The 20,124-nt window shown below is 38.8% G+C and overlaps 1 protein-coding gene across 1 annotated transcript in view; it reads right to left on the bottom strand.

Moving 5' to 3' along the window:
- Positions 1–2,754: 2,754 nt before the first annotated feature.
- The window catches only part of LOC124712650 (WD repeat-containing protein 44), a 161,051-nt gene continuing 143,681 nt past the window's right edge, over positions 2,755–20,124 (bottom strand). Inside the window, exon 7 of the mRNA XM_047242888.1 lies at positions 2,755–4,452. Within this exon, the coding sequence (XP_047098844.1) occupies positions 2,755–4,452 (1,698 nt within the window). The remainder of the gene's footprint in view (positions 4,453–20,124) is intronic.

A 20,124-nucleotide genomic window follows, 5' to 3' on the forward strand; every position in this document is an offset into this window, starting at 1 on the left:
AATTTATATTTGTGTTGAATAAGAAGTGTCAAAATAATCATAACATAAAATTCATCTAACAGGGAGAAATAGCAGTTACTGTTCCAAAGGTCTTTGTGTGTAATTTTAGTGCTTTAGATTCCACAAGATGGCATTTTTATCAGCCAGGTAATGCTCATAAGCATCTGGCTTACAAATCATAAAATCAAAACACTTTGAAAAACAAGTGGGGGAAAAAGAGCCTTATAAAGTGACAAATGTGGTATCTTTTTTCTAACCATTCATATAACGCATTATGTCCATACTTGCTTTGTCACTGCGCCAAACAGTAGTCAAATTCTGATGTGAAATAAATGAAAGTACATTCACTAGGCTGATGTTACATAAGATCAATTTTTAGACTTCTTGTTCCACTCATAAAAGAGGTTTCTGTCTAACATTAAGAGCCCTGATAACAAGTAGTATATCGTTTCAAAGAACAGGTTCTTTGAATACTTCAATATACATGAGCATGTAATTGCTTTAGTGAATCATTATCACAACTTAGCTACCATAATTTTGCGATTCAGGAAGCCTCAACTACATTATTTTTCCCTGAGAAAAACTTTATAAAGTGCCTCTGACAGTTAAGTCTGAGAAATATTTTAAAAAACTTTTTATTAACCTTCCACACTTATGATTTTTATTTGAGTGTCTTTTATTCCCCTTCAGCCTCCTCATATTCAGTAACCTGTGTAGTTCCCATAGTTGTTATTTCTTTAGTGACTTGTTTTATTTTTTGACAATGGAAATTCCTGGATGGAGCAATGTGTAAAATAAAGGAAAGGTAACCACTCATTTGTAGCTGACTAATGTGTGGTGCATAGAAACAAGCAACAGAAAATTATGCATACTGGCTTTCGAGCTCTTGATCTTCTGCTAGTAGAAGTATACAAACATTCACACACTCATCTGCACAGACATCAAATGCACATGTCCATATCCACAGTGGAGTGTCTTTTTTGGCATGAGGAGCATTGCCTCTCTAATTTTATTTCCAGCTGCTTCTTTACATCAAACAGCTGACTTTCTTAAAACTGTGTCAGGTCTCTCAAATTCACAAGCTACCATCTATTCAGAAATTGCCACAGACTTACTTGCCATAGGCACCAGTATTTGGTTTAGAGTAAGACACACCCCCGCCCCCTTTCTGACCAAATTTTTGGGAAGAGTGTGTAAGGGAAACATGGGAGGAGGGGAAGGAGGCACACCCTTATCAAAATCAAAGGCAGTTATAATAAGATGTAAAAGAGAAACAACTTATAAAAGAAATCAGACAATAATGAAATTGTAATCAAATCTTGGTTCAGTATAAATGAATTTACTTAGCATAAAGAAAAACACACACACACACACACACACACACACACACACACACACACACACACACACACACAGAGGGGGGGGAGAGGGGCGGAGGGAGGGAGAGAGAGAGAGAGAGATTCCATGCTGATCAATAAGAGTAACCATAACCATCAGTTGCAACAATGGAATTTTTACAATTTCCTACAAAAAATACTGCAAATTTAGTAAATATGCTTTACAAGAAGTGAGAATTTGCTGGTATATAGGTTAATTGTTACAAAATTATTTTTTTTAGTGTCCAGGTGCCTGCCATAACACTGGAGCGAATTAAACATGATTAACTTGATTTAATGATTGCCCTTTTTGGACACATAAAACTCCATCACATAAAACTCCATCACATAAAACTCCATCACATAAAACTCCATCACATAAAACTCCATCACATAAAACTCCATCACATAAAACTCCATCACATAAAACTCAATGGAAATAAAACAGTAATGGTTTAAGTTAATTATTACAATTGGCTACCAACCGAACTTGGGTAAATAGTATTTAACATTGTTACAGAATTGTCTGCTGCCGTCATGCTTCTCAAGGCATAAATTTAGTTGCTGTTCACCATATTTTGCCCAGTGATGGAAAGAGAACTAACTGCACTGTTACCATACACTCTCAGTCAAATGTTGAAGTTCAGTTAAGGAAAGTGAGACAAATTTAAAGAATTAGGGGAGTATTATAAATGTTTTCTGACGTAAATTAGATGCCCTGATAACAGTAAATATAAAAAAGGATTCTGATGCACATTTAAAATTTCATTATGTTCCTTCAGATAAACAAATTCTAGAACATTATATATATTCCTATCAGACAGGCAGAAAATTCTCAAAGAATTGCATCAATGATATACCGTATTACTGGCAAAACAAATGACTGTTTTATGACAGTAAATTGTCATTTAAGAAGGTAAATGGTATGCGTGCCAAAAAAACTAGCACATGCAATGTATTATTTAGGCATAGTCACATTTAGTCAGAAATTGACTAATACTATTTTTATACAATACAGACCAAAAGAGAAGAAAATCATACCCCAAAGGTATTTTACAAAACAAAGTCATAAACTGTATGTAAAAATTGAATGAAACACTACCCACCATAATTTCAGAATAATTTAAAATTTCAATTTCCTATCATTTTGTAAGAGTTAGATTCAATGAATTGTTATGAATACTGCACAAGGAAAAAAAAAAAAAGGGCACAGAGAAATATGAAACTGTTGGTTTACAATTTCTCTAATGAGTTCTATGTAGCAGAAGTCACAGCAGGAATTAGTTGCGATTTCGTTTAGCTCAACAGAAAGGTTTCTAACAGTCGCTGACATACACCAACACATAAATATAATAGTTTCAAATTTGCTGCATCCTCCTTAAACCAAAGCTGATGCAGGCAGTGAACTGTGTTTTGGTTTCATCTTGTTAAGGAAAACTTTTATGCAACCACTGAAGTCAGCACTCACTAAAACATAGCCCCCACAACCCTTTGTGTGCTGTTCCACTAAAGGATCTTCAACCTTAAGGTTCTGACTAGCTAATGTTCCTTCTTGTTCCTCTATCTGCCGAATTATGATGTCAGGATTTGGAGCAAATATAGCACATGTCACAACAGCATTGTGAGCTTTGATTCCTTCCCAAAAGTCATTCCTATCCCTTCGAACAGATGAAAATTTTGAATAATCATGATGAGTCTTCCAGATATATATACACTGGTTCTCAGAGCCACTAACAATATATTTTCCATCATGACTGAAGCTTGCTCTTATTTGGCTACTAACATTGACGTATCCTTTATATTTACAAGATAGATTCAAGTCCCTAAGGTCGTAGAGCCGAATACGACTGTCATTTGAAGTTACAAGTATTTTATCCTCTCCAGGCATTGGTTCAATACCACTAATTTTTCTCCCTCTTGAATTTTTGCCTCTTGTGGAGCGCACATCAATCTGTGTGTGGTACTTAAGCTGTTCTGTTGTATAAAATATACATCGCCCATCATACGAACCCACAACAGCGAACTTCCCATTCTGACAAAAATTCGCAGCAGTAATTAGCTTTGTTTGACCATCAAGCTCATTCCACACAGCAACTTTTTTATCAGGGATGTTCCACAATCTTAATTTACCATCCAGAGATCCACTTAGAAAGTAACGGTCATCTCGAGGGTGGAACACAATGGCAGTAACAAAATCAATATGTTGAAAACACACCAAGCATTCTTTTCTTGAAATGTGCCACAGCCTGACAGTCTTGTCCATCGATGATGACAATACAAAGTAATTCTTAGACCATGAAACATCAAGCAAATCTGAAGTGTGACCAGTGTATGTACAAAATGGTTTTGGCATGAATGGGCATCTCTTCACTTCTTCATTTTTCATATCAGCAAATGCAGCATTTGGATCTTCTGAGGAATGCTGGGAAACTAGTGACTCTTGAGACGGAGTAGGTGATACTTTCTCTGCATTATATTTTGTACGCATATCTTGGAAATACGTGTATGCACTACGCACAACCCATATTCTTAGTACACGATCTTGACCTGCTGTGGCAAGGAGGCGCCCACAAGAGGAAAATTTCATACACCATACAGGCCCCACATGCTCACCACTTAGGTCTTGAACATGCTGAAGGCTATCAAATTCATACGGACCCTTATGACTACCAGAAGCTTTGAGCTTGATATATTGCTCACCAGGGTTAACTTCATCAACAATATCCATAACATCTTCTTTGTGGCGAGCATGTGACACTTCCTGTGCAATGGACTTAGCCTTGTCCATTGTTTTTCTCACTTTTGAGCCCAAAAACTTTTTAAGCTGTGCTGTACGTTTACGCATTTTACTCACATCTGCATCTTCTGGTGGTATTGATGACTTTTTGCTATCAACACTCTCCTCATCAGATTCCTTCTCCTTCTCAAGACTTGAATTGCTCACATACTCTGACGTAAGCCTCATGATATGAAGGGAAAGTGGATTTATACACTGTGGTAATTTGTCTTCTGCAATGCTGAGTGGGACACGCTCTCCAGTATCAAGGTTCAGAACAGTGACCTGCTCCAAAATTTCCTGAAATCAAATCAAAAATAGTAATCTGTAGTTCTGAATATTGTTCTTTGATAATATTTTCATATTTAATGTTAACTGTTAACCTAAAAGCAGCCTTAGTAATAACACTGAGGTACTTTACTAATATAAGGGCATTCAAAAAGAAACGAGCTGGAGACAAAATTACAGAAACCAGTACCTGTATGTCAGAAGTATTTACCCTGGCTGTGAGACACTTGTCACACTGTGACACAAGGCGGTGAATGGCTGTGTCATAAAATTTCCGGGGCTGCGGTGTTAACCAGTTCCACATGTACAGCTAGACGTCATCATCCGAGGTGAAATGTTTGCCCCCTCAGAGCCTTTTTAATGGGACCAAAAAATGGTGTAATCACAGGGAGAGAGGTCTGGACTATACGGAAGGTGGCTAAGAACCCCCCCCCCCCACCCCCCCCCCCCCCACCCATTTAAATTTCTGCAGGAGTGCTGCGACTGTGTTGGCTTTGCATTGTCATGGAGCTGAATAACCCCACGGGTGAGATTATCTGGTCGTTTTGATTTGAGCGCTTGGTGAAGGGTGGTCAAGGTTTGCGAGTAACGCTGGGCATTCACTGTTCCCCGTGCTGCAGGAAGTGAATCAGAAGGGGGACATCTTGATCAAAGAAGAACATCAGCATAACCTTTCCTGCACTCGTGTGGATGGCCTTGGCTAATTTTGGTGGTGGTGACCCTAGATGCTTCCACTGGAGACTTTGTCATTTTGATTCTAGTTCGAAGTGATGACACATTGCTTCATCTCCAGCCACCACTCGTGCCCGGAATGTATTCCCTTCCTGAGCATAGTGCTGCAGATGAGTAAGACAGTGGGCCATTCGACATGATTCCTGGTGTGGTTGAAGACTGTGGGGCACCCATTGGGCACACACTTTGCCCATGTGCAGTTGTTCCTTCATGATGGTGTGAACACTTCCGACACTCAATCCGACCACAGTGTCTATGGCTTTCAGAGTCACTCGGCGGTCCTGGGTAATGAGTGCATCAGTTAACTGAACAATGTCATCGGTAATGAAGTGTGGTGCTCCAGACAGTGCCTCATTGGTTAACGACACCCGTACTTCCCTGAAGAGCTTGTGCCACACATGCAGTGTTTGCTGTACACTTGACATTCGTCGATGAATGTCCGTTCCTCCTACTCATTATGTTGTCAGAAAATGAACACCACTTCTTTGTTTTTCTGTTGACACCTTCCATGTCACTGTTTGCAATGCCACTGGCAGCGTTGGACGATTGATGCATGCTGCTGCTAGCTCTGTATAGCCACGTGACAGGCACGGGTGCCCTTTAGCGACGGGCTGTGAACTTCCATGCTCTGGTTGGAACAACACCACGAAATTACCCTCCTGTCACCACTTTGCGCATTCCAGGCTCGGCTCATTTCTTTTTGAACGCCCATTATATCTTGCCCCTTCCTTTTCAATTTTTAAATCACTGAAAATTTAAATTTGAATGAATGACATGACATATACAAAGTATAGGATAGACTGCTGCTCACTATAAAGATGACCGTTGAGTTGCAGATAGGCACAATGAAAAGACTGTTACACATTATAGCTTTCAACCAAAGCCTTCTTCAGCTCCGACTGGTTGGAATTACCAGTGGTAGCAGTCGTGTGAGAGTTGTGATACCACAAGTGATATATATCACTTGTATCAATAGCAAATATATTGTGTGGTAAGTATATAACATATCCATGAGTATCATGACTCACTGGATGGGAATCATTTAATAAACAAAACACTGATAGTTTACTTAGAATGCCTTCCGTAATTATAGACCTTTTTCAACAAAAATGCTCAATAAATTAATGTTTCAAAGAAAGTTTCATCACACAGAAACAGAATCTACTGACAAATGTTGAGTCCGTGAGCTTTTATTTCAGAATAATCACCCAAATAACTAACAAGAAACCTTTTGTTGACCAAGAGAAGCAATGGCATAATGCTTGCAAATTATGAAGTTTGTAAGCAATTTGTTTACAAGTAATGCATTGATTCTGTTGAGTCAGTCCATTTCTTGAATAAATTTACTGGTGTTGACGAAACATGTGCTTCTCTTTGTTTGTCACATAATTAAAACATTCAATTCTCACCACCTTGACACTTCTTTTCCCAATGTTACAACAGCTCAGAATACGCATACTAGAATAAGCAGCTTTCATTAAAATGTCAGTTTTCATTTCAACAGCACTTTCTACTAAAAACAAATCAACAGCTACTCCTTGTTTTGTAATCATGAGCTTTCATGCAGACTTCCATCTCATTTCAGAATCCCTGCTTAGTATCCATCAGTGATTTGGATTCCACGCCCAGCTTGAGTATAGATATGGAGGACAGGTGAGAGATACTTGGGCTACGTACTGAAGCCACAGCTTGCTCCCACGAGGTGCTGCCACAACAAGCATGTCATGTGGAGCTGGAGCCATCCTCTGACATGAGACTGCCTGTAAATACCACATCCTGGCACTTGCCAGTCAGTCGCTTGCTGGTCTTTAAAGCATCACTGAGAGTTTCATGTTGTGGTTTCGATTGCTCTCTAGACTCTTGTCTACGCTTAAGATGAATTTGATACACACTCGACTTTTTTTGGTTAGCCAATCACTTCATTAACTCCACTGTCATCAGCCTCCGGTACCAATTGTTTGTTCCCCCCGTCTCTGCATTGTAGCCATTACAAGCGGTCATAAACAATGTTCTGTCCACGCAATATGATTGAAAAGTTGTAACGAGAGCTGCAGTTTCTAAAACTGAGGACCTGGTGAGTCTAGTTTCAACTGCGATACCACTCTCAGAACTTGACATGTTATGCCTTAATTTTCTACAGTCTATCTGGTCTTGCACCATATGCAAGCGATTTAAAACAGATCTAGATATGTTGCAGAGTATGAGAGTTACATCCCTAGTATCATCCAGCCAGTGGGCAATGCCCATGGTCGTGGTTAAGAAACCAAATGGATCAATTAAATTTGTGGTGACTAAGCCTACTGTTAATGCTGAAACAAATCGATCTTTTTGTAATAAATGTCTTTCAAGAACATAACAGATTTTGTATAACCAGTTATGCTACTATTAGTGTTATTTCTTCATTTGAAATATAGATCTATTTCAGCTGTATAGCTATCACCACATTATGTTTTCAAGTCCTGACTTCCACGTAATATAGTTGATTCTGTAGTCGTCTATTTGTTTACTGACTATATTCATTCATTGTTACTTCCACAGTAATCAGTTTTGTGTTCCGGTATTGTCTGACACTTCATTAATAATGGTCAGAATAAACTCAATTTTGAGTTGAAACTTCATGACAGCTGTTATATCCGATGATCAGCAATATTTTATGGTTAACTAAAATAATGGAATATGTAATTGCGTAGGCTTCCTTGGCCACAGTCAGTCGACATAAAAGTTCTCTGGGTTTGGTACCGCGTCATAATGTAAAAACTACTGCTGCTATAGAAAAGCCAACGTTTCGGCCATTAGATCCAGAAGAAGACTGCTGCAATCGTGGCCGAAAAGTTGGCTTTTCTATAGCAGCAATAGTTTTTACATTATGACGCGGTACCAAACCCAGAAAACTTTTATGTCGACTAATGCAATATGGTTACTACAATATTGCTGCTCATCTGACATAATTTCCACCTTGAATTAAGTTTATTCCTGACCATTATTAATGAAGTGTGAGAACATACTGAAAAAACACACAACTGATTAGTTTGAAAATAACAACAAAAGAATATAGCCAGTAAACAAACACACAGCAATAGAATCAACGATATTGCATGGAAGTCAGGACTTGAAAACAAAACCTGATGATGGCAATATAGCTTAAATACGCCTATAGTTCAAGTAATAATAATAATAATAATAATAATAATAATAATAATAATAATAGCATCATAACTGGTTGACCTGTACACAATTCCTTGACTGGAGGAATTGGGGGCAAACTTGGCTGGGAGTCATCTTTTTCAAAGATAGATCTCACTGACGCCTATTTTCAATTGAGTGTAGATGATCAGATGAAGCAGTTTTTACTGATTAATATGCCATTCGGCATGTATTGTTATAACGCGTTGCCATATGGGGTCACAAGTGCTCCCATGAGATTTCAGAGATACTTTGAGCAACTCATCCGATGCATCCCCCAACTGTGTTAGTTATTTAGATGAATTGCTAATTACTGGGGTCACATGGGAGCAGCACCTGTGCAACCTACAAATGGTCTTGGAGCAGCTCCAGGCCACAGTCTGCATTGTCAAATAGACAAACGTAGATTCTTTGAGGCCAGTATCAAGCACCTGGGAGATATGTTAAGCAAAGAAGGTCTCACACTATAAAAGTACAGCATCCCCTAGGACTCATATGAAATGTCCGATACCACCTTTTTTTATATATGCCCCTGGATAGTTATCAGACAATCCAGTGCTTCCTAAGTGTGTGTGTGTGTGTGTGTGTGTGTGTGTGTGTGTGTGTGTGTGTGTGTGTGTGTGTGTGCGCGAGCGCGAGTGTATACCCCTTTTTTTCCCCTAAGGTAAGTCTTTCCGCTCCCGGGATTGGAATGACTCTATCGACCTGCCAGCACTTTCGTTCGGTAAGTCACATCATCTGTGTTTATATATAGCGCTGGAAGGCGAAAGACACACAAACATACACACAAAATTCAAGCTTTCGCAACAAACTGTTGCCTCATCAGGAAAGAGGGAAGGAGAGGGAAAGATGAAAGGATGTGGGTTTTAAGGGAGAGGGTAAGGAGTCATTCCAATCCTGGGAGCGGAAAGACTTACCTTAGGGGGAAAAAAGGACGTGTATACACTCGCACACACACACATATCCATCCACACATATACAGACACAAGCAGTCATATTTAAAGACAAAGAGTTTGGGCAGAGATGTCAGTCGAGGCGGAAGTGCAGAGGCAAAGATGTTCTTGAATGACAGATGAGGTATGAGTGGCAGCAACTTGAAATTAGCGGAGATTGAGGCCTGGTGGGTAACGGGAAGAGAGGATATATTGAAGAGCAAGTTCCCATCTCCGGAGTTCGGATAGGTTGGTGTTGGTGGGAAGTATCCAGATAACCCGGACGGTGTAACATTGTGCCAAGATGTGCTGGCCATGCACCAAGGCATGTTTAGCCATAGGGTGATCCTCATTACCAACAAACACTGTCTGCCTGTGTCCATTCATGCGAATGGACAGTTTGTTGCTGGTCATTCCCACATAGAACGCATCACAGTGTAGGCAGGTCAGTTGGTAAATCACTTGGGTGCTTTCACATGTGGCTCTGCCTTTGATCGTGTACACCTTCTGGGTTACATGACTGGAGTAGGTGGTGGTGGGAGGGTGCATGGGACAGGTTTTACACCGGGGGCGGTTACAATGATAGGAGCCAGAGGGTAGGGAAGGTGGTTTGGGGATTTCATAGGGACGAACTAACAGGTTACGAAGGTTAGGTGGACGGTGGAAAGACACTCTTGGTGGAGTGGGGAGGATTTCATGAAGGATGGATCTCATTTCAGGGCAGGATTTGAGGAAGTCGTATCCCTGCTGGAGAGCCACATTCAGAGTCTGGTCCAGTCCCGGAAAGTATCCTGTCACAAGTGGGGCACTTTTGTGGTTCTTCTGTGGGAGGTTCTGGGTTTGAGGGGATGAGGAAGTGGCTCTGGTTATTTGCTTCTGTACCAGGTCGGGAGGGTAGTTATGGGATGCGAAAGCTGTTGTCAGGTTGTTGGTGTAATGGTTCAGGGATTCCGGACTGGAGCAGATTCATTTGCCACAAAGACCTAGGCTGTAGGGAAGGGACCGTTTGATGTGGAATGGGTGGCAGCTGTCATAATGCAGGTACTGTTGCTTGTTGGTGGGTTTGATGTGGACGGACGTGTGAAGCTGGCCATTGGACAGATGGAGGTCAACGTCAAGGAAAGTGGCGTGGGATTTGGAGTAGGACCAGGTGAATCTGATGGAACCAAAGGAGTTGAGGTTGGAGAGGAAATTCTGGAGTTCTTCTTCACTGTGAGTCCAGATCATGAAGATGTCATCAATAAATCTGTACCAAACTTTGGGTTGGCAGGCCTTGGTGACCAAGAAGGCTTCCTCTAGGCGACCCATGAATAGGTTGGCGTACGAGGGGGCCATCCTGGTACCCATGGCTGTTCCCTTTAATTGTTGGTATGTCTGGCCTTCAAAAGTGAAGAAGTTGTGGGTCAGGATGAAGCTGGCTAAGGTAATGAGGAAAGAGGTTTTAGGTAGGGTGGCAGGTGATCGGCGTGAAAGGAAATGCTCCATCGCAGCGAGGCCCTGGACGTGCGGAATATTTGTGTATAATGAAGTGGCATCGATGGTTACAAGGATGGTTTCCGGGAGGTAACAGATTGGGTGAGGATTCCAGGCGTTCGAGAAAGTGGTTGGTGTCTTTGATGAAGGATGGGAGACTGCATGTAATGGGTTGAAGGTGTTGATCTACGTAGGCAGAGATACGTTCTGTGGGGGCTTGGTAACCAGCTACAATGGGGCGGCCGGGATGATTGGGTTTGTGAATTTTAGGAAGAAGGTAGAAGGTAGGGGTGCGGGGTGTCGGTGGGGTCAGGAGGTTGATGGAGTCAGGTGAGAGGTTTTGCAGGGGGCCTAAGGTTCTGAGGATTCCTTGAAGCTCCACCTGGACATCGGGAATGGGATTACCTTGGCAAACTTTGTATGTGGTGTTGTCTGAAAGCTGACGCAGTCCCTCAGCCACATACTCCCGACGATCAAGTACCACGGTCGTCAAACCCTTGTCCACCGGAAGAATGACGATGGACGGTCAGCCTTCAGATCACGGATAGCCTGGGCTTTAGCAGTGGTGATGTTGGGAGTAGGATTAAGGTTTTTTAAGAAGGATTGAGATGCAAGGCTGGAAGTCAGAAATTCCTGGAAGGTTTGGAGAGGGTGATTTTGAGGAAGAGGAGGTGGCTCCCGCTGCGACGGAGGACGGAACTGTTCCAGGCAGGGTTCAATTTGGATAGTGTCCTGGGGACATTCTACATGAATCTTTACATTTGGTGGAGTTGAGCTGGGATCAATGTTTGAAATGTAGAAGTATGTTTAACAAGTGAATGTTTCAGGTGAACATAAGACCAATACCAAGCATAAATTGTCTTGAAAAATTTTGTGTTATGGATGCACAGAACAAATGGAAAGAGTTGGTATGGATAATAAGGACCAAATTCTCGGACAGCACCATTAACCGTAAGATGAGTAACAGTTTATCTTTTTAATTAAATAGTTTTGTGACAGAGACAAACATTTGTGTGGGAAGTTTTTACATTTTGTAACTTACCATGGCTGATAACAACAAGGTACAAATAAGTGAGGAACCAATGGAAAACACTTTGGACCTAGGAGCAAGTATCAGTGAACTGTCGCCCAGTAGTAGCCAAAGCGTAGATCGAAGCTTTGGTGGAGAGGGTTCCAGCGAAAATGTTGCCATGAGTACTCCAATTGCACAGGGAAGAGTAGGCAGAGATGATTTGTTAATGTTATTAATGCAGCATATGAAAGAAGTGAAGGAACAGATGAGACAGATGTGGCAAGAAGTGATGGGACAGATTAGGCAAGAAGTGAAGGAACAGTTGGGGCAGATTAGACAGGACACTAGTAAGCTAAGGGAAATCCAGGATGGTTTGGCAGCATTAAGAGTTACTGTTGGGACAGGGCAGGGTGAACTCAATACTAGTGTAGGAGTAGTACAAGGAAGGTTAGAAATATTAGAAACTAATTTCACACAAGAGTTGTCAAAAAACGAGGTGAGATTCGAAAAACTAGATAAGCACGTAGAAGTATAAAATTTTAAACTTAAAGTAGAAATTGTTCGGACTAGGAGAATCTTAGAAGAAAAAGTAGAAACTTACAAAGGGAACTCCGAGTTAAAATTTACAGACATTACCAATCAAATAAGTAATGTAGAACTGAAGTGTGATGAAAAAAAAAATAGACTTGTGTAAAAATAATGTTGTAGATTTAAGTAGGAAAGTTGTAGAACTACAAGAGGGTGTAGCTCAAAGGAATTTTGTTAGCAATATTAATTGTGTATGAGGTGGCATACCTTCAAAATTCTTTTCAGGAGATGGTAAATTGGATACTGTTGATTTTTTACAGCGTTGTCAAGATAATTTTGGTAATGACATGACAGACAATGTTAAAATTAAATTCGTTAAGAGATTTTTGGATGGAGAAGCAATCTCATGGGCCAATCAGAATGTCAATTGTACCACGTCATATGATGAATTTGAAAGAAAGTTCTTAAACAAATTTTGGTCATAATCTGAGCAAGCTAGGATTAAGAGTGAGTTTTTGAATGGTCGAATGTACAGGGAAGGTGATGGTAGCTTGAAGTGTTTTTGTGAAAACCAGTTGAGGAAATTAGTACACTTCGACAAACCTTTTGACAAACTAATACAAATAGATGCCTCAAAAAGGAGACGGCCAAAAAGAGTACAGTGGGAGTTGATTTATGGACCAGATGACTCCGTAGGTCAGTTCTTGAGGTATGTAGGTAAGTTGGATAGAGCCTTTGAGAGAAATGAGAGGTTAAGTAATGGCAGATTTGGATATCAACCATCTGGGGGTTGGAATCAGAACAGGAATCAAGGTAGGAGTGACAATGAAAATCAGAATAATAATAGTGGTTACAATAGAAGCGATAATAGATGGATCAACCATAGAAAAGGGAATGGAAACAGAGGATGTGACAGACAACTGGACAATCACCAATCAAGACCAGGCAACTTACGCTGACGGACGCCTCATTGGGAACCTGTCAGTTTGGGGCGAGAAATAAGTATCGAAATCAGGCTAAACACTACCGGCCCAGAAACATCGAAAATAACTATGGAAGACAGAGTAATCAAAGATATTGGAGTAGAAATGACAGAACTAATGTAAGAAGAACACATCAGATTAGCAAATTACAATCTGACAGTAAATTCTGGAAAAGTATGAATGAAAGTGTGGAAGATAGAAGTAATAGCATCTGTAAGAATGTTCTAGTTTTGTTAGAAGAGGAAACTATTTCAAGTCTATACAATCAGTGTGGTGAAGAAGTTTACGAAGAAAATGTTGGTTCTGATGGTAATCTTGATGAGTTTGGATTAAGTAAATTAATGGAGGAAGAATCTATCACTGTTAAGCACTTAAGTGATGATACTTGTACTGGTGTACTTGACAACAATTCTGATGATCACTGTAAAGATGTTGTAGAAGTGCCGAGTATTGCGGATGATATCATGTGTGATGATGTTGATAGTGAAAGTTACAGTAGTAGTGATGAATGAGAGGAAGAATTAGACGGCATGGTGTATATGGAGGTTAAAGAAGATTTTAATTAATGGTGAAGATGGTGATGTTAGTAGTATTTGTGAAGAATATGAGAACCAAATTGTACCAACGGAAACTGGGAAGGTATCATCAGATAAGGATGATTTAGATGTGATGCTAGAAACTTTATGGGATACTTATAAGGGTTATATTGACATTGAAACAGTAAAAAGAGTCATCAAGATTATTTGTGAAGAATTGCATTCCAATTGGGAAGGTACAACCAATCAGCAGGCTTACAGTGAGATCAGTTTCAGGAAAAGTAGACAGTGTGTAAAAAAGGAACATGACATCAAGCAATCATCTGATACAGCTCTAAGTAAAATTCAGGCAAGTAAGAGAAATTGTGCAGAAAAAAAAGGTATAAATGACTTGGACTTTAGAGAGATTGAGGATGATTTGTTGCATGAAGATGAGGCAAGCAGGAAGGAAAAAGTTTTTGTTGCCCTTATATACGTATAAAAGTTGCAAATTATGAAGGAGTTTGCCTATTAGATATGGGTAGTTCTGTTTGTGCCATTTCTGAAAAAAATTTAGAGACCAGATAAGATATAGTGCTGACTTTGAAGACTATCCTGCTATTGGAATCAAAATTAAGGGAGCAACTGGTAGGCATAGCAAAGTTGTAAACAGGCAAGCCTTAACATCTTTCACCATTAATGATGTACAGTATAACCAAGGATGTTTTATAGTACCTGACCTCAATGAAAATATTTTGTTCGGAATGAATTGGATACAAGGAGTAAATGCAGATTTTGACTGGAATAACAAAAGGTTAAGGCTTACCAACACAAAGACAGATGTAACACATGTGGCTGAACTAGTCATCCAAAACTGCCTAGAGAACAATTTTCAAATTAGAAGAGTGATTTGTGCAAATGAAAAGATCAATGTTAATGAGGAAGACAATGAAGAAGAATGCAATGAAGACAAGTATGCTGTATTAGTGGCCACCAAACTAAAGGAAGCAAGAAGTATAAAGAACAGACAGATCAATCAGGTAGTTTGTTGTGGGAATACAAAAATGTGTTTAGTGAGAAACCTGGGAAAGTGAAAAACTATGAATGTAGACTTAAACTAAAACCTCAAGAACCATTTTTCATCAAACCATATCGGGTACCCATCTCAAAAAGAAAAGCTGTGGAGGAAAAACTACAAAATATGGAAGAGTGGGAAGAAATTGAAAGGAGCAATAGTGTATACAATAACCCGTTGGTGGTAGTTTCCAAACGTGATGGTGGAGTAAGACTTATGCTCGATTCAAGACATTTAAACAAATACCTTGAGAGGGAAACTGATCAACCTGAGAACACAGACTAGTTATTGCATAAGGTTGAACATATGAAGTATATGTCTAGTTTAGACTTAACAGCTGGTTTCCATCAAGTACCACTGGAGATTCAGTCTAGAAAATTTACTGCAATTTTGTATTGAGGAAGATGTTACTGCTATTGTGTTGTACCATTTGGCCTTAATGTATCAGTTGCAGAGTATATCCGAGCATTGGATTTTGTTCTAGGAAAAGAAGTTTTAAGCAAACTAATACTTTATGTTGATGACATACTTGTAATAGGAAAGAGTTGGGAAGAACATATATGTTTGATGGGTGAAGTGTGTTACAGATTGAGACAGGGAGGGATGTCATTAAAACTAGAGAACTGCAAATTCAGAGTTAAACAGCTCAAATTTTTAGACCATACCATCTCAGAAGAAGTAATCTTGCCTGATGAAGAAAAACTTGAAGACATTGCAAAATTCCCTGTGCCCAAGGCTAAGGAACAACTTAAATAATTCTATGGAATTTGTGGCTGCTACCGGAAGTTCGTCAGTAATCAAACTTTAAATGCACCTTGTTTGATGAACAACTTGTTGAAGAAGAACACCATTTGGGTGTGGGACAAGGATTGTCAGGAAGCATTCGACAACATCAAGAAACAGATGTGCAATAGTAAAATGTTATACAGAGCTGATCTTACAGAGCCATTTTGCATTATGACTGACAGCAGACTGGGAGCTCACTTATTCTAAGAAAAGATTGTAGATGGTGTGACGGAGCATAGATCAATAGCTTTTGCCAGTGGAACTTTGCAAAAACATGAGACGTTATATACTGTCACCGAAAAAGAATTGTTAGCGGTCTTTTGGGCTTTCACCAAGTTCAAGAATTACTTATCAGGACATCAAGCAGCAGCAGCAGCAGCAGTAGTAGTAGTAGTAGTAGTACACACAGGCCATATAAGTCTTTGATCTATATACAAGAGTGTACTTTGCATCACAGCAGGATAACCAGGTGGGCACTATTCCTCCTGCAGTTCAACTACACAGCAAAGTATATAAAATAAAGTACGTACACGAGAGTTTTGGACATTGTAGGACACTGAAATGTATCCACAAGATTCGAGAAAATGTATATTTTTACAATATTGCCAGGAGAGTGAGAAAGCAATTATCTACATGTGACAGGTGCCAGAGGGTAAAAGTTAGTAATCAGATATATTAAAAAACTAAAAACCCGCCTCGATTGCAAAAAAAGCACCTAGTGTTAACCTAGGTTTTGGCGTTGATAACTACACCTTCTTCAGAACAACAATAAAACACGCAAGTGCCTAAGAAAACCTTTGTCAATAATTAAAAGAACACCATAGCTATACATTCATAAACGAAAAAAAGGAAAACACATGCAGTACATATGTACTAAGTCAAAACCACTACTTAACTTGATGGTGTATGCCCCACCTCACACCGGTCTATGTTCGATGGGCCATGACCTGCCATAAACTGCACCTGCAAATTTGTAGGTTAACACTAGGTGCTTTTTTCGCAATCGAGGTGGGTTTTTAGTTTTTTAATATATTAACCAACGATTGCTGACGCGCTGCGATGTTGAAGGTTTATGGCGGGTCATGGCCCATCAAACATAGACCAGTGTGAGGTGGAGCATACACCATCAAGTTAAGTAGTGGTTTTGACTTTGTACATATGTACTGTCTGTGTTTTCCTTTTTTTTTTTTGTTTATAAATGTATAGCTATGGTGTTCTTTTAATCATTGACAATGGTGGTCTTACGCACTTGTGTGTTTTATTGTTGTTCTGAAGAAGGTGTAGTTATCTACGCCAAAACCTAGGTTAACACTAGGTGCTTTTTTCGTAATCGAGGCGGGTTTTTAGTTTTTTAATACATTAACCAACGATTGCTGACGCGCTGCGATGTTGAAGGTTCTTACTAATCAAACCTGCAAAGGATAAATGCTAAACATCTTGCCAAAAGAACAACTACAACTTGTAGCAGTTGATCTATATGGATCATTGCCTAAGGTTAAAGGAGGATTTTGTTATATATTTGTCATGGCGAATCTTTTTCTAAAATTCATTAAACTATATCTGTTGAAGAAAGCAACAAGTAAGAACATGATTTTGAAAATTGGAAGAGACTATTTGACAAAGGTAGGAAAACCGAAGAGCATACTTTCTGACAATGGAGCACAATTTACTTCTTAACTTTTGAAAACATTTGTTGAGGATGAGAACATAAACCATATTCTGATATTTGTGCTTATCACCCACCAAGCAGTCCGGCTGAACATTACATGAGAGATATAGGGAGATTATTTAGAACTTATTGCAACAAAAATCATGTAAGGTGGATAGAATACGTAGACAGCTTTGAAGACATACTGAACAGCTTACAACATTCGTCTACTGGAATCTGCCCATATGAAATAATGTATCATGAGAAACCACCAAATCTGATCAAAGACTTAATTGAATTCCCAGCTTGTAAGGCTATGAGTCCACAGGAAAGAGAAGAAATAGTCAAGAAAGTAATGGAAAAACAGGGGAAACAGAGAAAAAACAAACATGATAAGAAGTTGAAACCTACAAATTTTAAAATCAATAATCTGGTCCTGGTAAAAACACATGAAAAATCCAAGGCTACAAGTAACGGATTAAAGAAATTCTTTGACATCTATATTCGTCCATTCAAAATTCAGTCTACGCCACACCCAAATGCCTACAGGTTAGTGTAGCCAAAGACTGGAAGGTTATTTGGTCTATGTAACATAACTGAACTGAAACCCTATAAGCAAGTGTCAAACACCAAGAAAAAATATGATGATGTAAAAGCCCTCAGGAGGACACATCTTTGTGTCAAGTGCATGGTGAGCACTAGGTCTCTGAGATATGTAGCATTCTATTTTTCTTCTTTTCGTTTTTGTATGCTACATCTTTTACTCATGTATAAACCTGTAATGAAGTTATCTCTTACTGAAAATAACTATCCATCTCTGTAGTATAAGTTTTCTGTATGTAATACCATTATTGAGTGACATTATTAGAGAAATAATTTGAAAATGTAAACTGTGTACTGAATTTGACTTTCCTACAACAGAGATTGACCAATTATTGTAGTTATACCTTATAGAGCATGTATTTGATTTGTGGATGCTTCTTTGAGAATTGCAGGCATGGCCATGATTTTATGAATTTGCTAATGAGATGAACAAATGAACAATGGTAAAGTTGTACATGTGTTATTAAATGGACAAGTTGCACTGTGATGAAAGACATTTTGTGAAAAGCTTGTTATTACAAGATGGTGTGATGATGAGCAGTCTGTGAGTTAGTTTGATACGATAAAGAGTTAAATGAGATCTGGGGGGGGTCCAATATACTGTATAGTGGAATATAGTGAAATATTAATCAAAAAGAAAGGATATATATATAATTCATTTTTGGTTAACTGACTTTAATCTGTAAATAGCTAAATCTTTACAGTTTAGAGAGGCTTAATTTTGTGTGGTTTTGTTTGAAAATATGCTAATAGTACAGGGTAATATGTGAATGCTTTTGATATATTCATACCTGATGTGACCTTAATTGTAACCTACACAAGTACCTTGAGTAATGAGTTCATCCCTGTTCCTACAGAGAGAACTGTATCCAAGATCCTTACCTGACCTGGAAGGGATAATTAAAAAAACTGAGAAACTAATAGTAGACTGTGCTATTGCAGAGTTACTGCCAGAAAAAGAGGGGTTGCAGACACAAGACGAACAGCGCAAGAGGACTGATTATTATGAGCTGTCAATTCCTTAAGATGTGCAATGTGAACCAGTGACTGGAGTGACGGCTAAGAAAAGAAAACTTTTTTGATTTTTTGGATTGCTTATACCTATTTAGCAGCCATTCATACAAGTAATACTTTTAAGAGTGGCTGGTGGGGGGGTTATAACGATACAGCCTACCCCAGGAGGACTCGTATGAAATGTCCGATACCACCTGTTTTTAATATATGCATCCGGATAGTTATCAGACAATTCAGTGCTTCCTAAGGCCTTGTGTGTGTGTGATATATATAATTCTGTCCTATTTGATAAAAAACTTGACATTCACTGTGAAGGCGTGCTGAATGTTCTGGAAGGACGAGCATTATTGTAATTATTGGTGGATTTCTGTCATTGATAAAATCATGTAAATATACTAAATTAAGTAACTAATTAAGAAATTGAAGTAATAAGTCCTTAGCAATAAATAACTGGAGACTGCAGAGATGTTAGCATGAAAAATCAATGCTTCTGATTAACAAAATGGTAATCTAACAACCCAGTAACAGAAGACCACACTATCTTGAGAAACAGCTTAAAAGTTATTACCAAGCGATGTATTTTCATTTTTTTTAATGTCTTCCCTTGAAATTAATATTCTTTGTAATTACATTTCTAATTAACTCTCCAATTGTTTACGTCTCACAGTCTTCCAATTTGCAGAATTTGAGGCCTTATTTGTGCATTCTATGTATTTAATCAGATAAAGCACGAGCTCTGTAGTAACATTACGTGTTAGTAACCAAATCCTAACTGTAATTAATTACACAACTAAAATAATACAAGACATTGTTGTAATGAAAGTTCAGAATGATTTTCTTATGGAAAACTAAAGATATTACCATAAAAGATTGCCATTGAACATTGTATTTTATACCTTAATCAGCTGTAACATCCGTTTCTTTACATTTTGCAAATTTTAATTGTAACATCAAAATTGTACAAAGTTAATAATGCTTTATTTTGGAAGCTATTGTTAAAATTCTAATACTGGGATGCAGCAATGCTGTGACAAGTCAGTTTGTAAGCTACTTTTGGAAGTCAAAGAGTTCAGTGAAGTCTGTCCGTGTTTTGTTTACATGACGAGTGTGCAGTTCGGATGTCAATTAATGTCAATAAATTTTGTGAAGCATAAAAATTTCACATTCATTCATAAATGGAGCAGGCAGAAGAAACTTAAA

Source organism: Schistocerca piceifrons, chromosome 1 (assembly GCF_021461385.2).
Source record: "Schistocerca piceifrons isolate TAMUIC-IGC-003096 chromosome 1, iqSchPice1.1, whole genome shotgun sequence".
In the NCBI taxonomy this organism is placed as follows: domain Eukaryota; kingdom Metazoa; phylum Arthropoda; class Insecta; order Orthoptera; family Acrididae; genus Schistocerca; species Schistocerca piceifrons.